We start from the raw sequence: 16,096 nt of genomic DNA, 5'->3' as shown, positions 1-16,096 counted from the left end.
TGTCGGTGTCGGGGAGGCTGAAGGGCCTTTAGACCCCAAATGATGATTTTCCAGAGACAAAACTTATGTATTTTTAAAAAAAGATTTTATTTATTCATGAGAGACACAGAGAGAGGCAGAGACACAGGCAGAGGGAGAGGCAGGCTCCCCGCAGGGGGCCCGATGCGGGACTCGATCCAGGGTCTCCAGGGTCAGGCCCTGACCCAGGCGCCCCAACTGTGTATGTATTAAAGCTAAGCTGACTCCTGGGAGGCAGTTGTTGGTTAAGCGGCGACCCCCTCCGTCTCCGGGTCCGCACCCTTCTTAACGAGAGACCCGACTGCGTTCCGGGGGCGCTGGGCTGGGCCGGGGGGCGGGAGGCGCTGGAGAAACTTGGGGCCCAGCACCTCCCCGCAGCCCCGCGCGCACCCCGAGCGCCACCTCCCGGCTGCGGCCCGCCCCTCGCGCCGTCGGGGTCCTACCTGCGGCTCGGCCACTCCGCCCCGCGCCGCACAGGGCGCCCTGAGGTACGCACCGGAAGTGGGCGCTGTCACCATGGGAACCGAGGCCCGCGCCCTCGCGGGGGCTGAATTACTGAGCCTGCGCGGGGCGGCCTCGTCTTGGCCACGCCCCCTCCTGGGGTCGGGGACCGTTGGGGCGACTGCAGCAGCGCCCTTCCCCGGGGGAGGCTCGGTATAGTAGGAATACGGTGTGACAGCAAACAATTCAATGCTTTATTTTATTTTATTTTAAGATTTTAAAAATGTATTCCTGAGAGACCCAGGCAGAGGGAGAAGCAGGCGCCCTGCGGGGAGCCCGATGCAGGACTCGATCCCGGGACCCCGGGGTCCCGGCCTGAGCCCAGGCAGGCGCTCCCCCGCTGAGCCATCCGGGCGCCCCTAAATTCGAAACAATTTATGGGCTTGAAGGGGTTAGATTGACCCTGGAGGTGAGGTTGAGAGAATAATGATGTCCGCACACAACCTGTACTTTCTGTTTATATATTTGGGTCTGTTTGGTTTGGGGTGCCTCAAACTCTGTATAGTTGGATTGTGGGTTTTTTTTTTTTTTTTTTTTTATGATCTGAGGATCTTTCTATCATTAAGGATTAAATACGTTTACTGACATTGCTGTAGTTTGCAAATCAGTATAAGAACTTGGTGAAAGATTGTCCTGAACGGGAGCACTGAACACACGCCTAGATTTGGGTTGAAGTAGGCAGGACCGTGCTGGGTGCTGGGTGCTGGGTGCTGGGTGCTGGGTGGCAGGAGCCAGAAGGTGTGCACCAGAGGCTGGTGGGCGGATCCCATGGCGGTTAGAACTGCTAAGTCACTAAGCCTCTTGAGAATGATAGTTTTAGAGCCCGTTAGGGTGTGATGACAGAGGGACGGAGGAGTCGTTTGGGGTGATGGAACTTCTCTGGATGCTGATTGCGCTGGAATTTACACAAATCGATACATGTGCTAAACCTATAATAAGGCAGTTTTATTGTATTTTAATTTAAAAAATAGAAATTTACAATTTAACCCCCAAATAAGTAAACCTCCTGTGTCTGACCACCCAAGGTGATGGATATTTTGTTTCTTTAACCAGTCTGATTTCTCTGCGATGTCTCTTCAGCTGTCCGTGTTTTATCTATAATTAAAAATGGCAGAGTTCATCAGTCTTACCAAGACTAAGACTTGATGCTGCCCCTGTCATAGATTTGGTATTTAGGGCGCCTGGGAGGCTCAGTCAGGTAAGCATCTGCCTTTGGCTCAGGTGGTAATCCTAGGGTCCTGGGACCAAGCCCTACGTTGGGCTCCCGGCTCAGTGGGGAGCCTGCTTCTCCCCTGCTTGTGCTCTCTCTCTCTCTCTCTCTCTCTCTCTCTCTCACACACACACACACACACACAAAAAAAAAATTTGGTATTTATGGTGAGCATTCTGAACACTGGTGCTCACCCACAGTGCCAACACATTTCTAAAAAAGGGGATTATGGGTTGGGGTTAGGGTTAGATTGGAGTTGGGATTCTGTTAGGTTTGAGTGAAATTCATAATAAATGAGAGGAGAGGGAGCCTTGAGCAGAGGTGTTTCAGAGAATGCTGGGAATGGGCCACACTTTAGCCTTTTTATATCAGGAGCAAGACCGCCAGTGTGTTTGCCTCTGACGGGTAGAATAATGAGAGTTTGTATTTTATTCTCTATACGTTACTGTGTTGTTCAGATTTGCAGTTAAAAACATGTGCCACTTTTATAAAAGAAAAAGCTAATGCTAAAAAGGAAGACTGAAGTTGATCTTCCTAAATATCTGGAGCAGGTATTCTGAATTTGTTTCCTTTAGCGCGAGGCTCAGGAAGGATGGTGCTGCCCTGCCATCCAGTGGCCGAACGGCAAAGGGCCTTCCAAACCAGCATTTCGGTGAAACAAAAATTGGTTTTACCAACTTTGAGGAAGACAACAGATATACCTTGTTCTGGGTAAAACTTTGATTCGGTTGAAGACTTATTGATCCCAAACACAGATCAAGTATTCTATCTTACGGCAAAATCTCATCCTTTTGGCATCGTCAAGGAACAAAACTCCTCCACGCAAGGCTTAACTCTTAAGGAACTGTGTAAAAATTAAATGAATGCTCTCGCTGTTTCTTAAACAAGAATCAATTGAACAAAACCACCTTTCCTTTAGAGCTCCTGGTTTAAAAAAATATCACCAGGAAGAGCCTGGTTTAGTTGTAGTTACTCAGTAAATCCTGGGCTTGGTGTAGCAGTTTCTTAGGGTTACACCCTGCATTGGTTTGCTAGGTCAGCTACAGCATAGTGCTACAGACTGGGTGGCTTGAACAACGGAAGATCCTTGTCTCACAGTTCTGGAGGCTGCACTTTCAAGATCAGGGTGTTGGCAGCACTAGTACCTTCTGAGGGCTGGGAGGGAAGGTTCAATTCCATGCTTCTCTCTCTTTGGCTTGTGGATGGCCATGTTTTCCTTGTGTCTCGTCACCTTCCCTTCCTTTCATATGTGTCTCTGTGTCCAAATAGCCCCTTTTAATAAAGACTCCAGTCACATTGCATTAGTGCCCATGTAAGGACCCCAGTTTAACTTGCTTAACCCTTTAAAGACCCTATGTCCATATAAGGTCACACTCTGAAGTGTGGGGGTTAGAGTTCAACATGTGAATGGGGGCAGGGTGCACCATTCAACCCTGATTCGGCTTTCTATCCAGCTGAACCACAATTCTGTTTTGATAAACAATAAGCATGAGGTGGGCGATACAAAGAAAAGGTGCCGTTACCATTTCATAGGTGTCATGGGTGGCCGTGAGTCAGACAAGAATGGAAGGGGCCTGACCAAGAGCTGGGCAGGCCCCGTAATGGATGGTGGGGATTGTTGACCCAGCAGGCGACGGGGTGGGCAGTGTGGACACACACTGCATGGAGTGGGGAGGGGGGGCCATCAGCTGGCCAGGCATTGAGGGGAAGTACATTGTCTGGCAGTGGGGTATTGGGGCCCATGCTGAGGATAAGAGAAAAGGGATGGGGGACCTGGAGCCAGTGCAGGTTCTGGGAGCAGCTTCACTGGGGCATGATGGCGAAGAGCTGAACCACTCAACTGCAAGATGTGCGTGTCATTGTTGAACTGTGTACTGGGGCATGATTGAGCTTTGCCGCTGTAGGCAGCGTTGTGGCCTGGGCCCATCTGAGCTGGCACAGTTGTGCTGGGCTCTACGAGTGCGGCTGGGCTCTGCGAAGGTGGTCTGCAGCGCAGACTCCTGGGCAGCCTCAGTGTCTCCAGACATCAGCTGGGAGGGTAAATCTGCTGGGCTGGGGTTTGTCCCTCTGCTATAGCAGTAATTTAACATCGTGTGAAGGTTTCCGATGCAATTCAACCATTTCCTAGGTTATCTGGGAAATTTATTTGGAGGTCTGGGAGTAAATCCTGAGAGTGTTCTAATGAAGTCCCATAAATCTTTGATGTAAAGATCTAAAATTTTATATGTTAGTTTAGCTTTATATAAGGTTCACACAAGATTTACAAACATACCCTGTTTGCTTGATCGTATCTCGGCAGGTAGAGATTTTCCAAAATGTAGAAATCACTTCATTATATAGGTCTGGACATCATGATGGCAGTTAATAAAATGAAATTCTAATTGAGTTTTCATTTTATTGCTGTTTTCTTAAGGAGAAGAATTTGCAGAAGGTAAGCAAGAAAAACACCTTCTAGGAGATTAGAACATAATTAGCAAAATGAACACATCGATATAAATGTATACAAGTTAGTCTTTTCTGGCTTTCCTGTGACCCATTATTAGAAATCTGATTGGTAGGTATTTCTGCAATTAGTTGATTCTGGAAATTTTGGCAAGCTTTGCTCCTTTCTACCTCAAGAATTGGGAACTGCCCAGTTTATAAATGCCAATTTAACAATATCCTTTAGTGTTTAAAGTGCTTTGGGAAGGGGCACCCGGGGGGCTCAGCCAGTGAAGTATCTGCCTTGGGCTCAGGTCGTGATCCCGGGGTCCTGGGGTTGAGCCCCTTGGGCTCCCTGCTCCGCGGGGAGCTTACTCCCACCTCTCCCTCTGCCCACCCTCCACCGCTTGTGCACTCTCTCTCCCCCTCTCTCTCTCATAAAATCTTTTAAACAAATGCTTTGGGAAAAGTCTCTGTCAAATAAAGATAGAGTTTTATAATGTATAATATTTGATATCAAATATTTATATATAAAATATTGATGCCTGCTTTAAGAGATCTTTTGCCAAATTCACGAAATATGTGTGTGTGTGTGTGTGTGTGTGTGTGTGTGTGTGTGAGTGCCGTGCTGCCGGGGTGTGTTGGCCGCCCCCCCTCAGGACCCGCTCTCCATGACCTCAAGGCAGGCCTGGCTGGGGGGTCCACCCGTGCGGCCTGCTTCCAGGCTTTCCTCCCCACTGGCTTCAGGGCGGAGGAGGGGCGCCAGGGAGGAGAACACAGCAGAGTCCTGGGGCTCCTGACAGGGATGCTCGGAAGCCAACTCCTGCCAGTGCCGCTGCCGGGGAGCTGCCTCCCTGGGCGCTTCATGCCCAGGGTAGTGCCTGTGCCCAGGCAGCTGCCCCAGCAGATGTCACCTTCTGAACAGTGCCACATGTGTTAGGTAGTCCCTTTTATTAGATTCTCCTCAGATTATCCAGGTGTTTGCCCCTCCGGCCTTTGCTAAGATGTCGAATAATACAGCGTGTTTCCTTTTCTTTCCTTTGTGTGAACTAAGCCTCCGGCAGAAAACACTAACATTCAATCCCTGTGAAAAACTGGAGAAAGTTGTTCTATAAAGCTGCTGTCTCCATACATCTCTTCTTCCCTTTCTTTTACTAGAAACCAGTGTTCCAATTTCCAGTCACCAGAGTCTCTCTCGAGGTCAGCTTAGCCACAGCCTGTCAGGATTCAAGGGGTTGTTCATACCTTGGTATTGTTTGGGTCATTTTATAGCCCCCGATGCAGCAACCGTCCTCTCGAATGTGTGAGCTGGAAAGATTTTCTTCTTATTTATTATTATTATTAATGAAAAAACAAGTTTTTTCTTTTGTGTCTTTGTCTCTTCCCGTGAATAGGCAGCTGGACTTCTCACCTTACTCTTTTATCACATAGACATATCCTGTCGCATTACAGTGCTAGACTTCAGAAGCCAGAGACATGAAAGGTTCAGCCTCTCATAGTAGAAAACGTGTGTATACAATAGAGTGAGTTGTGTTCCTTCAAAATTCGTATGTTGAAGTCCTAACTCAACAGCGTGATTATATTTGGAGATAGGACTTTTTGAGGGCTTGCTTTCAAAATTTTATTTAAATTCAATTTGCCAACATGTAGTATCACACACAGTGCTCATCCCATCACGTGCCCTCCTCAGTGCCCATCACCCAGCATCTTCTTACCAGCCTCTGACTAAGGGAGATAGAAGCTATTTCCACAGTAGGTAGGGAGCTGCAAGGGACAGGTCCTGGCTCAACTCTCAGAAGTGTTCCTTGAACACAGCTTTCACCTATGGGAACCTCTCACCTATGGGAGTTAGAAGCAGGCTCCACTCTAGGTGAGGAGGTGCCATGGAAAGTCTCCGTACTGAACTCAGAGACGCAAGCCTTCTGGGCCTACAGCTTGCCACCAGCCTCTCACCTGTGGGAGGTACAAGCTAGCTGCACAGGGGTGCTATGTACTGAACGGTGAGCACCCAGCGTTCCTGGGGAGCAGCTTTGCACCACCTTCTCACCTACCGGGCTTAGAACCTCCTTCCAGCCCTTGGCAAATACCATTCTACTTTCTGTTTTTATGAATCTATATTTTGAATAGGAATGGGATGAATCTGGAAAAGAGATGTCTAAATGTGTGTCTTTTGGCCCAGAAATGAGGCCAGCACCCTCCACCTCTTGCCCAACCTACCTGTAGCCATGCTCTGCTGGGCACCTTCCATGCCCTAGGCCTCCTGACATCCACAGGCTTCTGGGACCAAACTCTGAGGGGCCCAGTGTCCACGCCTTTCCCACAGTCCCAAGGATTCCCCCAGGCTCCCTAGTTTAAAGCAGAAAAATTTGCTTTGAGACACGGGCTCATCCTTTCTCCAATGGTGAATCTAGTTGTTGTTGTTGTTGTTGTTGTTGTTTGATATTTTATTTATTCATGAGAGAGAGAGAGAGAGAGAGAGAGGCAGAGACACAGGCAGAGGGAGAAGCAGGCTCCATGTGGGGAGCTGGATGTGGGACTCGATCCCGATCCCGGGACTTCAGTATCACACCCTGGGCAAAGGCGGCGCTAAACCACTGGGCCGCCGGGGCTGCCCTGAATCTAGTTTTTTAAAAGAGAGCCAAACGAGGGAAATGGATACGCAAGATGCCAAAGATTTTCAGGAGAGGTGAAAGCGGGGTAATGTGGAGAATGGTGACTAGCACAACCTCATAACAACTTGGCTTCTGGGTGGGTCAGTGGGTGAAGCTTCTGCCTTCAGCCCAGGTCATGATCCCAGGGTCCTGAGTTGAGCCCTGCATCAGGCTCCCTGCTCGGTGGGGAGCCTGCTTTTCCCTCTCCCTCTGCCCATGGCCCCACTCATGCTCTCTCTTTCATTCAGTCTCTCTCTCAAATAAAATCTTTTAAAAAAGAAAATTTCTCATAATCTTATGGATTTTCTTTATTTTTAAAGCTTTTTTTTTTTTTTTAAATATATCTGCCCTCCCTGCCAAGAAATTGGACAGGTGTACTTCAAACTTGAAGGCTGCAGAAGCATGATTCATTTTCCCCCCTTGGGAGGACTACTTTTCCACTCAGACTTAGGCATTCTGTTCCAGTGGGTTCAGAGCAGGGGAAAGGAAACAGGTGCCACCCGCAGATGTGGCCTCTTCCCTCCAAGGGGGTCGAAAATGTGCCACAACCTGTTGGCTCTCAGGATGCGCTCTGGTTGCACCATGGAGAGAATCTGGGAATGCCTCCCCAGTACCCTGGGATGGAGTGTCAGTGCCCACAGAGAGTGGTACTAGACAGCCCTGGCCCTCAGGTGGCCTCCCCTGTGCCCCAGCTCTCCCTTGTACATGCACACACACACATCCATCCATGTGTGCACACAACGAAGGCTCACACAAAACTTAGGAACATCTACCCTGTATCATATGACAGTCAGGCAAGGGGGGGTCCAAGAGCATCCCCTGGTCTCCTGATGACCTACCCTCAACTGAGCGAAGAATTCAATCAGGAGAATGGGAAACTGTAGACAGCCATACAACATCTACTTCCTTGTCTTGTTTCTTAACAGAAACCTAACTTAAGTGGCAAAATGACCAGCTAAATTCTACATTTCTTGGGCTTCCTTGCAGCCAGGGTGTCTAACAAAACATAAGTGCAAGTGGCTGGGTGGGACTTACAGACAGTGACTATACAAAGGGACAGTGGTAGGTGCTCCTCTTGCCTTTCCCCACTCCCTCTTGTTTGTTGCCTAGAACAAAGATGTGATGGATGGAGCTACAGCCACCTTTCTGGGACCAAGAAGATTGTAAAGACTTGAGCTATGGAACCAGTGCCAACCACCAGGTATTTCTGGACTTTTATTACATATAAAAAGTGAATACTCTTCAGTCAATGTACACACATCTGTGTGTTTCATGTTCTGTTACTAAGTGCTGGATGTAGCTCATAACTGATAGAGAAGATCAAAGGTGTGAGAGAAGAAAAAAAAAAATCCCCTGGAGGAAGGTCTCAGAAGGGAAGGAGATTGTGGGATTATTAAATGACAAGAAGAAAGTTGACAAAAGGGGCAAAGATTTCTGTTTCAGAAATAGAAACAAAGGCAGAGGAGGGTGAATGGCAGTTTGTGAGCCCACCCTGAGGGGCAAATGGACAGGAAGCGTCTCTCATCTGGGGATAGGAGAGACCATGTGGTAAGTGAGTGAGGTGCCAGATCCTCGGTGAGAATGCAGGTGTTGGAAACACCGCCCAGAGGAAGGTCAACAGGAGAGCGTTGCCATCGCAGACAGGGACACAGGGGCGATGCGGCTGGCATCTGCAGGACCCCACATGTGGTGGCCCCTTGCTCAGGAGTCTCACTGACCATGTAGGACCCCCAGCCCCAGTGCAGCCCCCTCTCTCTGGTTACTGTGTGGGGGTTGCCCTGAGAACACACGCCACAGAACAAAGCAGAACCAGAAGGCCCGAGTTCAAATCCCAGCTGCTCCGTGCACCCAGAAATGCTCCACTTTCTATACTTGCACAAAGGGGAGTAATACAGGCAGCTCATGGTGTCAGGAGGAGGACGTAGGGAACATGCATGAGGCACTGAGGACTGGCACAGAGTCACCACACCAGTGATGACGCTTGAGGAGCTACCTCAAAAGGAAGTGTGAAAGCAAGAGGCACGTGACAGATGCTTAGCCCTGAGAAACAAGCATTACTAGAATGCAGCTTCCAGCTGGCATCTTCTTTGGTCAGGTTATAACCCGTATCCAATATATGTGTGCATGTGGATGTCAACTGACCTACTTCATTTATTTATTTATTTATTTATTTATTCATTCATTCATTCATTCATTCATGAGAGAGAGAGAGAGAGAGGCAGAGACACAGGCAGAGGGAGAGGGAGAAGCAGGCTCCATGCAGGGAGCCCTACGTGGGACTCGATCCCGGGTCTCCAGGATCATGCCCTGGGCCAAAGGCGGCGCTAAACCACTGAGCCACCAGGGCTGCCCCTGACCTACTTTTAATTCTAAGAAAGAAGTTATCGCAGGAAGTGGGTTTTACCTATATTCTTGTGTGTTGACATTAGAAACTATCTCAAAAGTATGTGTGAAAGCAACAGGCGAGTGCCATATACTTAACCCTGAGAAGGAAGTGTTAGTATAATGTAGTTTTAAACTAGTATCTTGGGGATAAGAGGATAAGTAGAAAAACCAGACTCATACAGCTTTTCTGGACGACCAGACCTTCCACTGCAAGGACAGCTACGGAGGGGTTGGAAGTCATGCTGGGGGCATTCTCTGGGACCCACACAGAAAGAATGGTGCTGTGGGAGTAGCATGTGTAGGGTAGCCAGGCCTCTGACGCTGCTCCACATATGACTCTCCCCAGTACCCTCTCCCCCATCTTGGGTACCTGGCCTGACCAGAAACTTCAGGACACCTGGCAGTCCCTGCACTGTGCCTGTTTTGAAGTAAAGGGGGCCTGTGTGCACGTGAAGTTGCATGACCGGGACCTGAAGTGCCACGCCCCCCTTATCCTGATGCCGTGGGAACTTCTGCAGCTCAGAGGCAGAGGCAGAGGGCAAGGGGTACTGCAGGCTGGGAAGACTCTCCGGGATGGGGTTCAGGGGCTGGGTGTTCCTTTAATGGCCATGGGATCTGTCCTGGTTTTGGAAGGGCACGGGGCAAGTCAGTCACGTGGATGAACATTTCTCTTTCTCTTGTGCTGGTGCCAGCTCCACAGCTCCTTCCAGCTGCAGAGCCAGAGAAAGGGCCTCCGACGGAGCTAGCGACACCCCTAGCTCATTTCAACCATCACCGCAAGCGTCAGAGCCAGCATCACTTCCATCAGCTGTTCCAGATCTGGAACGAGGGCTCACGTCTTCTTCTGCATGTGCGCCAGGTCCTGAGCTGCAGTCAGTTCGACCACCACCTTTCCTGGGAATTGTAATTCCAGCCCTAAACATAGAGACGGAGCCACCTCCAGCCCCAGAGGCTACCTGCCACTGGTGCATAGCCCCCGAGCACCAGCTGCATGAGATGCCTGGCCTTACGGACTTCCCTCCCACACTGGTGGCAAAGCAATTGCCATCCAAAGATGCGGTGACCAGCTGGCCCTCAGGGCGGGACTGGGGCAGGCTTTTTCTTCTGCTGTCTTCTGCCCCAGATCTGCCTTTTCCTGATGTGGGCTCGTATGGCCGGGGTCCAAGTCTCAGCTCCATCACTTACCAACCACATCAACCTGTCCAGTTCCTCAAACTCAAGCTTTCACTGTCCAGTTGCAGACTGTGGCGATAGACCCTGGGAAGAACTGATGCAGAGTTCCTATGTCGATTAAATGAGCCAGAACGGATAGGCGAATGGGCAGGCCCTGGTTCCTTGGGTGGGGGAGGGCAACTGACTATGTGTGGCCAAGCCCATGGGTCGCCCACTCATCTGCCTTGGAGGCCGAGCACCCTTGCATTTATTAGGCATCTGATGTGTGCTGAAGTACAGGCAGACAAACCATGGTTGTAGCTATCCTGTGAGAATGTGCAGCTGAAAGAGGAGTAGGACCAGAGGCATGAACAGTTGGAGGGGAAGATGCTCCCTCTGAGGAGCCACCTTGAACTGCCACCTGGAGCTTGAAGTTAGTGGGGATGATCAGGGTGCAAATGCCCTCCTTCCTTCCCTGCCAGTATCTGCTCCTGGCTCATCTTGTGCTGGGTATAATGCTGAGTGAAGTAAGTCCATCGGGGAAGGACAATCATCATATGGTTTCACTCATACAGGGAATGTAAGAAATAAAAGGGATGATGAAGGAAAGGAGGGAAAATGAGTGGAAAAAATAGAGAGGGTGACAAACCGTGAGAGACTCCTAACTCTGGGAAATGAACAAAGGGTCGCAGAAGGGGAGGTGGGTGGGGGGATGGGGTGACTGGGTGACGGGCACTGAGGAGGGCACTTGACGGGATGAGCACTGGGTGTGATACTGTATGTTGACAAATCAAATGTCAATTAAAAAAAAAGAAAGCTGCCTTCAAGGAATGTTGGTTTCTCAGAGTTCAGTATTTCCATTGCGCCTCTACACCTACTCTTGAGATAGGTGCTAGCTGAAACCGGTCTCCAAGGAACATTTGTTTCTGAGAGTTAAGGAGAGTGTTTTTCTTTTTTCTTTTTTTCTCTTTTTTAGGAGAGTGTTTTTCAAATGTGCTTCCATACCTACTTTTGAGAGAGGTTCTAGCCCCCTTATGTGAGGCGCTAGTTGAAAGCTGCATTTCAAGGAGAGCTTGTATATCAGAGTTTAGGATGGTGAATTTCCATTGGGCTTCCAAACCTACTGTTCTATAGGTTCTACTTCCTAATATGAGAGGCTAGTTGAAAGGTGCATTCAGGGAACGCTCGCTTCTCAGAGTTATGTACAGCACATTTCCAATGTGCAAACACACTTACTGTAGACATAGATTCTAACTCCCTTATGTGAGGAGCTAGTTGGAAGGCACTTTCAAGGAGCGCTTTTTCCCCTAGAGCTCAGGATATCGCGTAGCCATTGCAACCTCACGCAGCCTATTCAGAAAGGTTCTGACTCCTTTGTGTGGGAGGCTACTTGAAAGCTGCCCACAACGAACACTTGTTTCTGAGATTGAGCACAGTGCATTTCCGTTTACCCTCCACAGCCACTGTTGAGGCAGGTTCCAACTCCCCTACGTGAGAAGCTAGTTGAAAGCTGCATTCACGGAAGGCCTGTTTCCCTCCTGCTTAGTATATCGCATACCCATTGCAACGCCACACGCAGTGTTCGGATAGATTTAATTCCATTATGCAGGAGCCTGTTCGAAAGGTGCACTCAAGGAAAGCTTGTGTGCCGAGGCTTATTGTATCGCGTGTCCATTGCAACGCCGTATCTACCGCTCATATGGCCATAACTCCTTTATGTGGGAGCTGGTTGAAAGCTGCAGACAACGAACGCTTGCTTCTCGGGTTAAGTACACTGCGTTTCCGTTGCACCACCACAAATTCTGTTGAGGTGGGTTCTAACTTTCTTATGTGAGGAGCTAGTTGAGAGCTGCATTCAAGGAACGCTTCTTTGTCTAGAAATAAGTATCACATCTCCATTGACCTCCACGCCTACTGATGAGGTAGGTTTCTTATGTGAGAGGCTGGTTAAAAGATGCATTCAGGAATCGCGTATTAGCCAGAGATGTGTTCAGCGCGTGTCCACTGCAACTTGATACCTGCTGTTGAGGTAGGTTCTACATCCGTGTGTGAGGCTAGTTCAAAGCTACGTTTAAGGAATGCTTTTTTTCTCAGCGATAAGTATGGGGCCTTTCCATCGGGCCTCCAAATCTACTGTTGACGTAGGCTCTAACTTCCTACTGTGATAGGAGGGTGAAAACTGCACTGAAGGAATGCTCTCCTCAGGTAAGGATATCCCATTTCCATTCTGCCTCCATACTGACTGTTGAGATACATTTTATTTTTATTTTTATTTTTAAATTTTTTTTTAATTTTTAATTTTTAATTTTTTTAATTTATTTTTTTTAATTGGTGTTCAATTTACTAACATACAGAATAACCCCCAGTGCCCTCACCCATTCACTCCCACCCCCCGCCCTCCTCCCCTTCAACCACCCCTAGTTCGTTTCCCAGAGTTAGGAGTCTTTACGTTCTGTCTCCCTTTCTGATATTTCCCACACATTTCTTCTCCCTTCCCTTATATTCCCTTTCACTATTATTTATATTCCCCAAATGAATGAGAACAAATAATGTTTGTCCTTCTCCGACTGACTTACTTCACTCAGCATAATACCCTGCAGTGTTGAGATACAGTTTAACTCCATTATGTGAGAGGCTAGTTGAAGTCTGCATCCAAGGAAGGCCTGTTTCTCACAGTTACGTACCATGATCCCAGTGTGCCTCCATACCTACTTTTGAGAGTTCTTCTACCTCCCTTACGTGAGAGGCTAGTTCAAAGCTCCATTGAAGTGTCACTTATTACCCAGATGTGTGTATAGTGCATTTCAACTGCATTACTGACACACTGTTGAGAGAGGATCTAACTCCATAATTTGAGAGGCGCATTTCCATCAGGACTCCAGAGGTGCTGTGAAGTAGGTTCTGACTCCCTAATGTGAGGGGGTACTTGAAAGCTGCATTCAAAGACCCTTCATGCTCAGATGTCAGTATATTGCGTGTCCATTATGCCTCCACAGCTAGTTTGAGATAAGTTCTAACTCTCTTATGTGAGAGGCTAGTTGAAAGGTGAATCCAGGGTATTCACCCTGTCACCTCCCATTCTCCTCAGAGATCCAGTATCCTCTTACCTGTCCTTCCATTAGAAAATCATTTTCATGAATGGCTGGCCCATGTCAGAAAGCCCCTTGGCTGTACGGAAATGGCTTCCCTGGCAGAGGCCAGCTCCTTGTGTTTCTGAGAGAAAGTGGAAGCTTTTGTTTGGGGGGTATGACACTGAACTGCCACGGAATTCACCGGCGGCTTGGTTGTACAGGGCGTTCCCAGATGACGATGTTCACCATGCCAGCCAGTAACCCTTAAGCTCCTGATCAGGAAGTGGGGACTGGGTGTGAGAGCTGAGCAGTGTCTGTTGCTGCTTCTTCTTCTTCTTCTTCTTCTTCTTCTTCTTCTTCTTCTTCTTCTTCTTCTTTTTCCACCTTATGAGCATTTCAGTCCTTTAATTGCTACAGCTGAGTCCACATATGTTCATAAATCATCAGTTTGGGGCGGTGTGTGTGTTGTTCAGTTTCTTTTTTTTTTTTTTTAATTTATTTATGATAGTCACAGAGAGAGAGAGAGAGAGAGAGAGAGAGGCGCAGAGGGAGAAGCAGGCTCCATGCACCAGGAGCCCGACGTGGGATTCAATCCCGGGTCTCCAGGATTGCGCCCTGGGCCAAAGGCAGGCACCAAACCGCTGCGCCACCCAGGGATCCCTGTTGTTCAGTTTCTATCCTTGGTGTTTGATAGTTTTCAGAGTACAAATCTTTTGCCCCTTTGGTGAGGTTTATTCCCACGTATCTTATTACTTTTGGGGCAGGTTTATTTTTTTTTTCCTTAAAAAGAGTATATTGAATATTTAATTTTTTCTTTTCCAGCATTTTTTAAAGTATTTTTTTATTGAGGTTTGATTTGCCAACATATAACACCCAGTGCTCATCCCATCAAATGCCCTCCTTAGTGCTCGTCACCTGTTACCCCAAGTCCCTCCCAACCTCCCCTTCCTCAACCCTTTGTTTGTTTCCCAGAGTTAGGAGTCTCTCACCATTTGTCTCTCCCTAGAATTTTTCCAACTCATTTTTCCTCCTTTCCTTTATCATCCCTTTCAGTATTTTTCATATTCCCCATATGAAGGAGACCATATAATGTTTGTCCTCTGATTGACTTACTTCACTCAGCATAATACCCTCCAGTTCCATCCACGTTGAAGCAAATGGTGGGTATTCGTCCTTTCTAATGGCTGAGGAATATTCCATTGTATACATAGACCATATCTTCTTTATCCATTCATCTTTCGATGAACACCGAGGCTTCTTCCACAGTTTGGCTATTGTGGACATTGCTGCTAGAAACATCGGGGTGCAGGTGTCCCGGTGTTTCATTGCATCTGAGTCTTTGGGGTAAATCCCCAACAGTGCAATTGCTGGGTCGTAGGGCAGGTCTATTTTTAACTCTTTGAGGAACCTCCACACAGTTTTCCAGAGTGGCTGCACCAGTTCACATTCCCACCAACAGTGTAAGAGGGTTCCCTTTTCTCCACATCCTCTCCAACATTTGTGGTTTCCTGCCTTGTTAATTTTCCTCATTCTCACTGGTGTGAGGTGGGATCTCATTGTGGTTTTCATTTGTATTTCCCTGATGGCAAGTGATGTGGAGCATTTTCTCATGTGCTTGTTGGCCTTGTGTAGGTCTTCTTTGGTGAAATCTCTGTTCATGTCTTCTGCCCATTTCATGATTGGATTGTTTGTTTATTGGGTGTTGAGTTTAATAAGTTCTTTATAGATCTTGGAAACTAGCCCTTTATCTGATACATCATTTGCAGATATCTTCTCCCATTCTGTAGGTTGTCTTTTAGTTTTGTTGACTGTTTCTTTTGCTGTGCAAAAGCTTCTTATCTTGATGAAGTCCCAATAGTTCATTTTTGTTTTTGTTTCTTTTGCCTTCCTTAAACATCTTGTAAGAAGTTACTGTGGCCAAGTTCAAAAAGGGTGTTGCATGTGTTCTCCTCTAGGATTTTGACGGAATCTTGTCTCACATTTAGATCTTTCATCCATTTTGAGTTTATCTTTGTGTCTGGTGAAAGAGAGTGGTCTAGTTTCATTCTTCTGCATGTGGATGTCCAATTTTCCCAGCACCATTTATTGAAGAGACTGTCCTTTTTCCAGTGGATAGTCTTTCCTCCTTTATCGAATATTAGTTGACCATAGAGTTGAGGGTCCACTTCTGGGTTCTCTATTCTGTTCCATTGATCTATGTGTCTGTTTTTGTGCCAGTACCACACTGTCTTGATGACCACAGCTTTGTAGTCCAACCTGAAATCTGGCATTGTGATGCCCTCAGCTATAGTTTTCCTTTTCAATATTCCCCTGGCTATTCGGGGTCTTTTCTGATTCCACACAAATCTTAAGATAATTTGTTCCAACTCTGTGAAGAAAGTCCATGGTATTTTGATAGGGATTGCATTAAATGTGTAAATCGCCCTGGGTAACATTGACATTTTCACAATATTAATTCTTCCAATCCATGAGCATGGAATATTTTTCCATCTCTTCGTGTCTTCCTCAATCTCTTTCAGAAGTGTCCTGTAGTTTTTAGGGTATAGATCCTTTACCTCTTTGGTTAGGTTTATTACTAGGTACCCTATGCTTTGGGATGCAATTGTAAATGGGATTGACTCCCTTAATTTCTCTTTCTTCAGTCTCCTTGTCAGTGTATAGAAATGCCACTGATTTCTGGGCATTGG

General features: G+C 47.6%; 1 protein-coding gene across 3 annotated transcripts; it reads left to right on the top strand.

The window, feature by feature from the left end:
* Window positions 1-608: 608 nt before the first annotated feature.
* On the top strand, window positions 609-11,058 carry LOC112648114 (diacylglycerol kinase kappa-like). Of its 3 annotated transcripts, none has more exons than XM_025429606.3 (3): window positions 609-928; window positions 7,912-8,002; window positions 9,879-11,058. In XM_025429606.3, the coding sequence occupies exons 2-3, from the start codon at window positions 7,980-7,982 to the stop codon at window positions 10,438-10,440; spliced, it is 585 nt and encodes a 194-aa protein (XP_025285391.1). In that variant the 5' UTR covers window positions 609-928; window positions 7,912-7,979; the 3' UTR covers window positions 10,441-11,058. The 3 variants fall into 3 exon arrangements, with proteins under 3 accessions (XP_025285391.1, XP_025285392.1, XP_025285390.1); XM_025429607.3 differs by lacking the exon at window positions 609-928 and adding an exon at window positions 3,408-5,673; XM_025429605.3 differs by lacking the exon at window positions 609-928 and having other exon boundaries at window positions 3,408-8,002.
* Window positions 11,059-16,096: the final 5,038 nt, after the last annotated feature.

The sequence above is a fragment of the Canis lupus genome, chromosome 7 (assembly GCF_003254725.2).
Source record: "Canis lupus dingo isolate Sandy chromosome 7, ASM325472v2, whole genome shotgun sequence".
NCBI classification, from domain to species: domain Eukaryota; kingdom Metazoa; phylum Chordata; class Mammalia; order Carnivora; family Canidae; genus Canis; species Canis lupus.
This window is presented reverse-complemented; position numbering and strand designations above follow the sequence as displayed.

Excerpts from the sequence above, each read along its gene's own strand:
- LOC112648114 (XM_025429606.3), top strand. The coding sequence starts at position 7,980 with ATGGAACCAGTGCCAACCACCAG. Across the intron at positions 8,003-9,878 it reads GAACCAGTGCCAACCACCAG|CTCCACAGCTCCTTCCAGCT; the intron begins GTATTTCTGGAC and ends TGCTGGTGCCAG.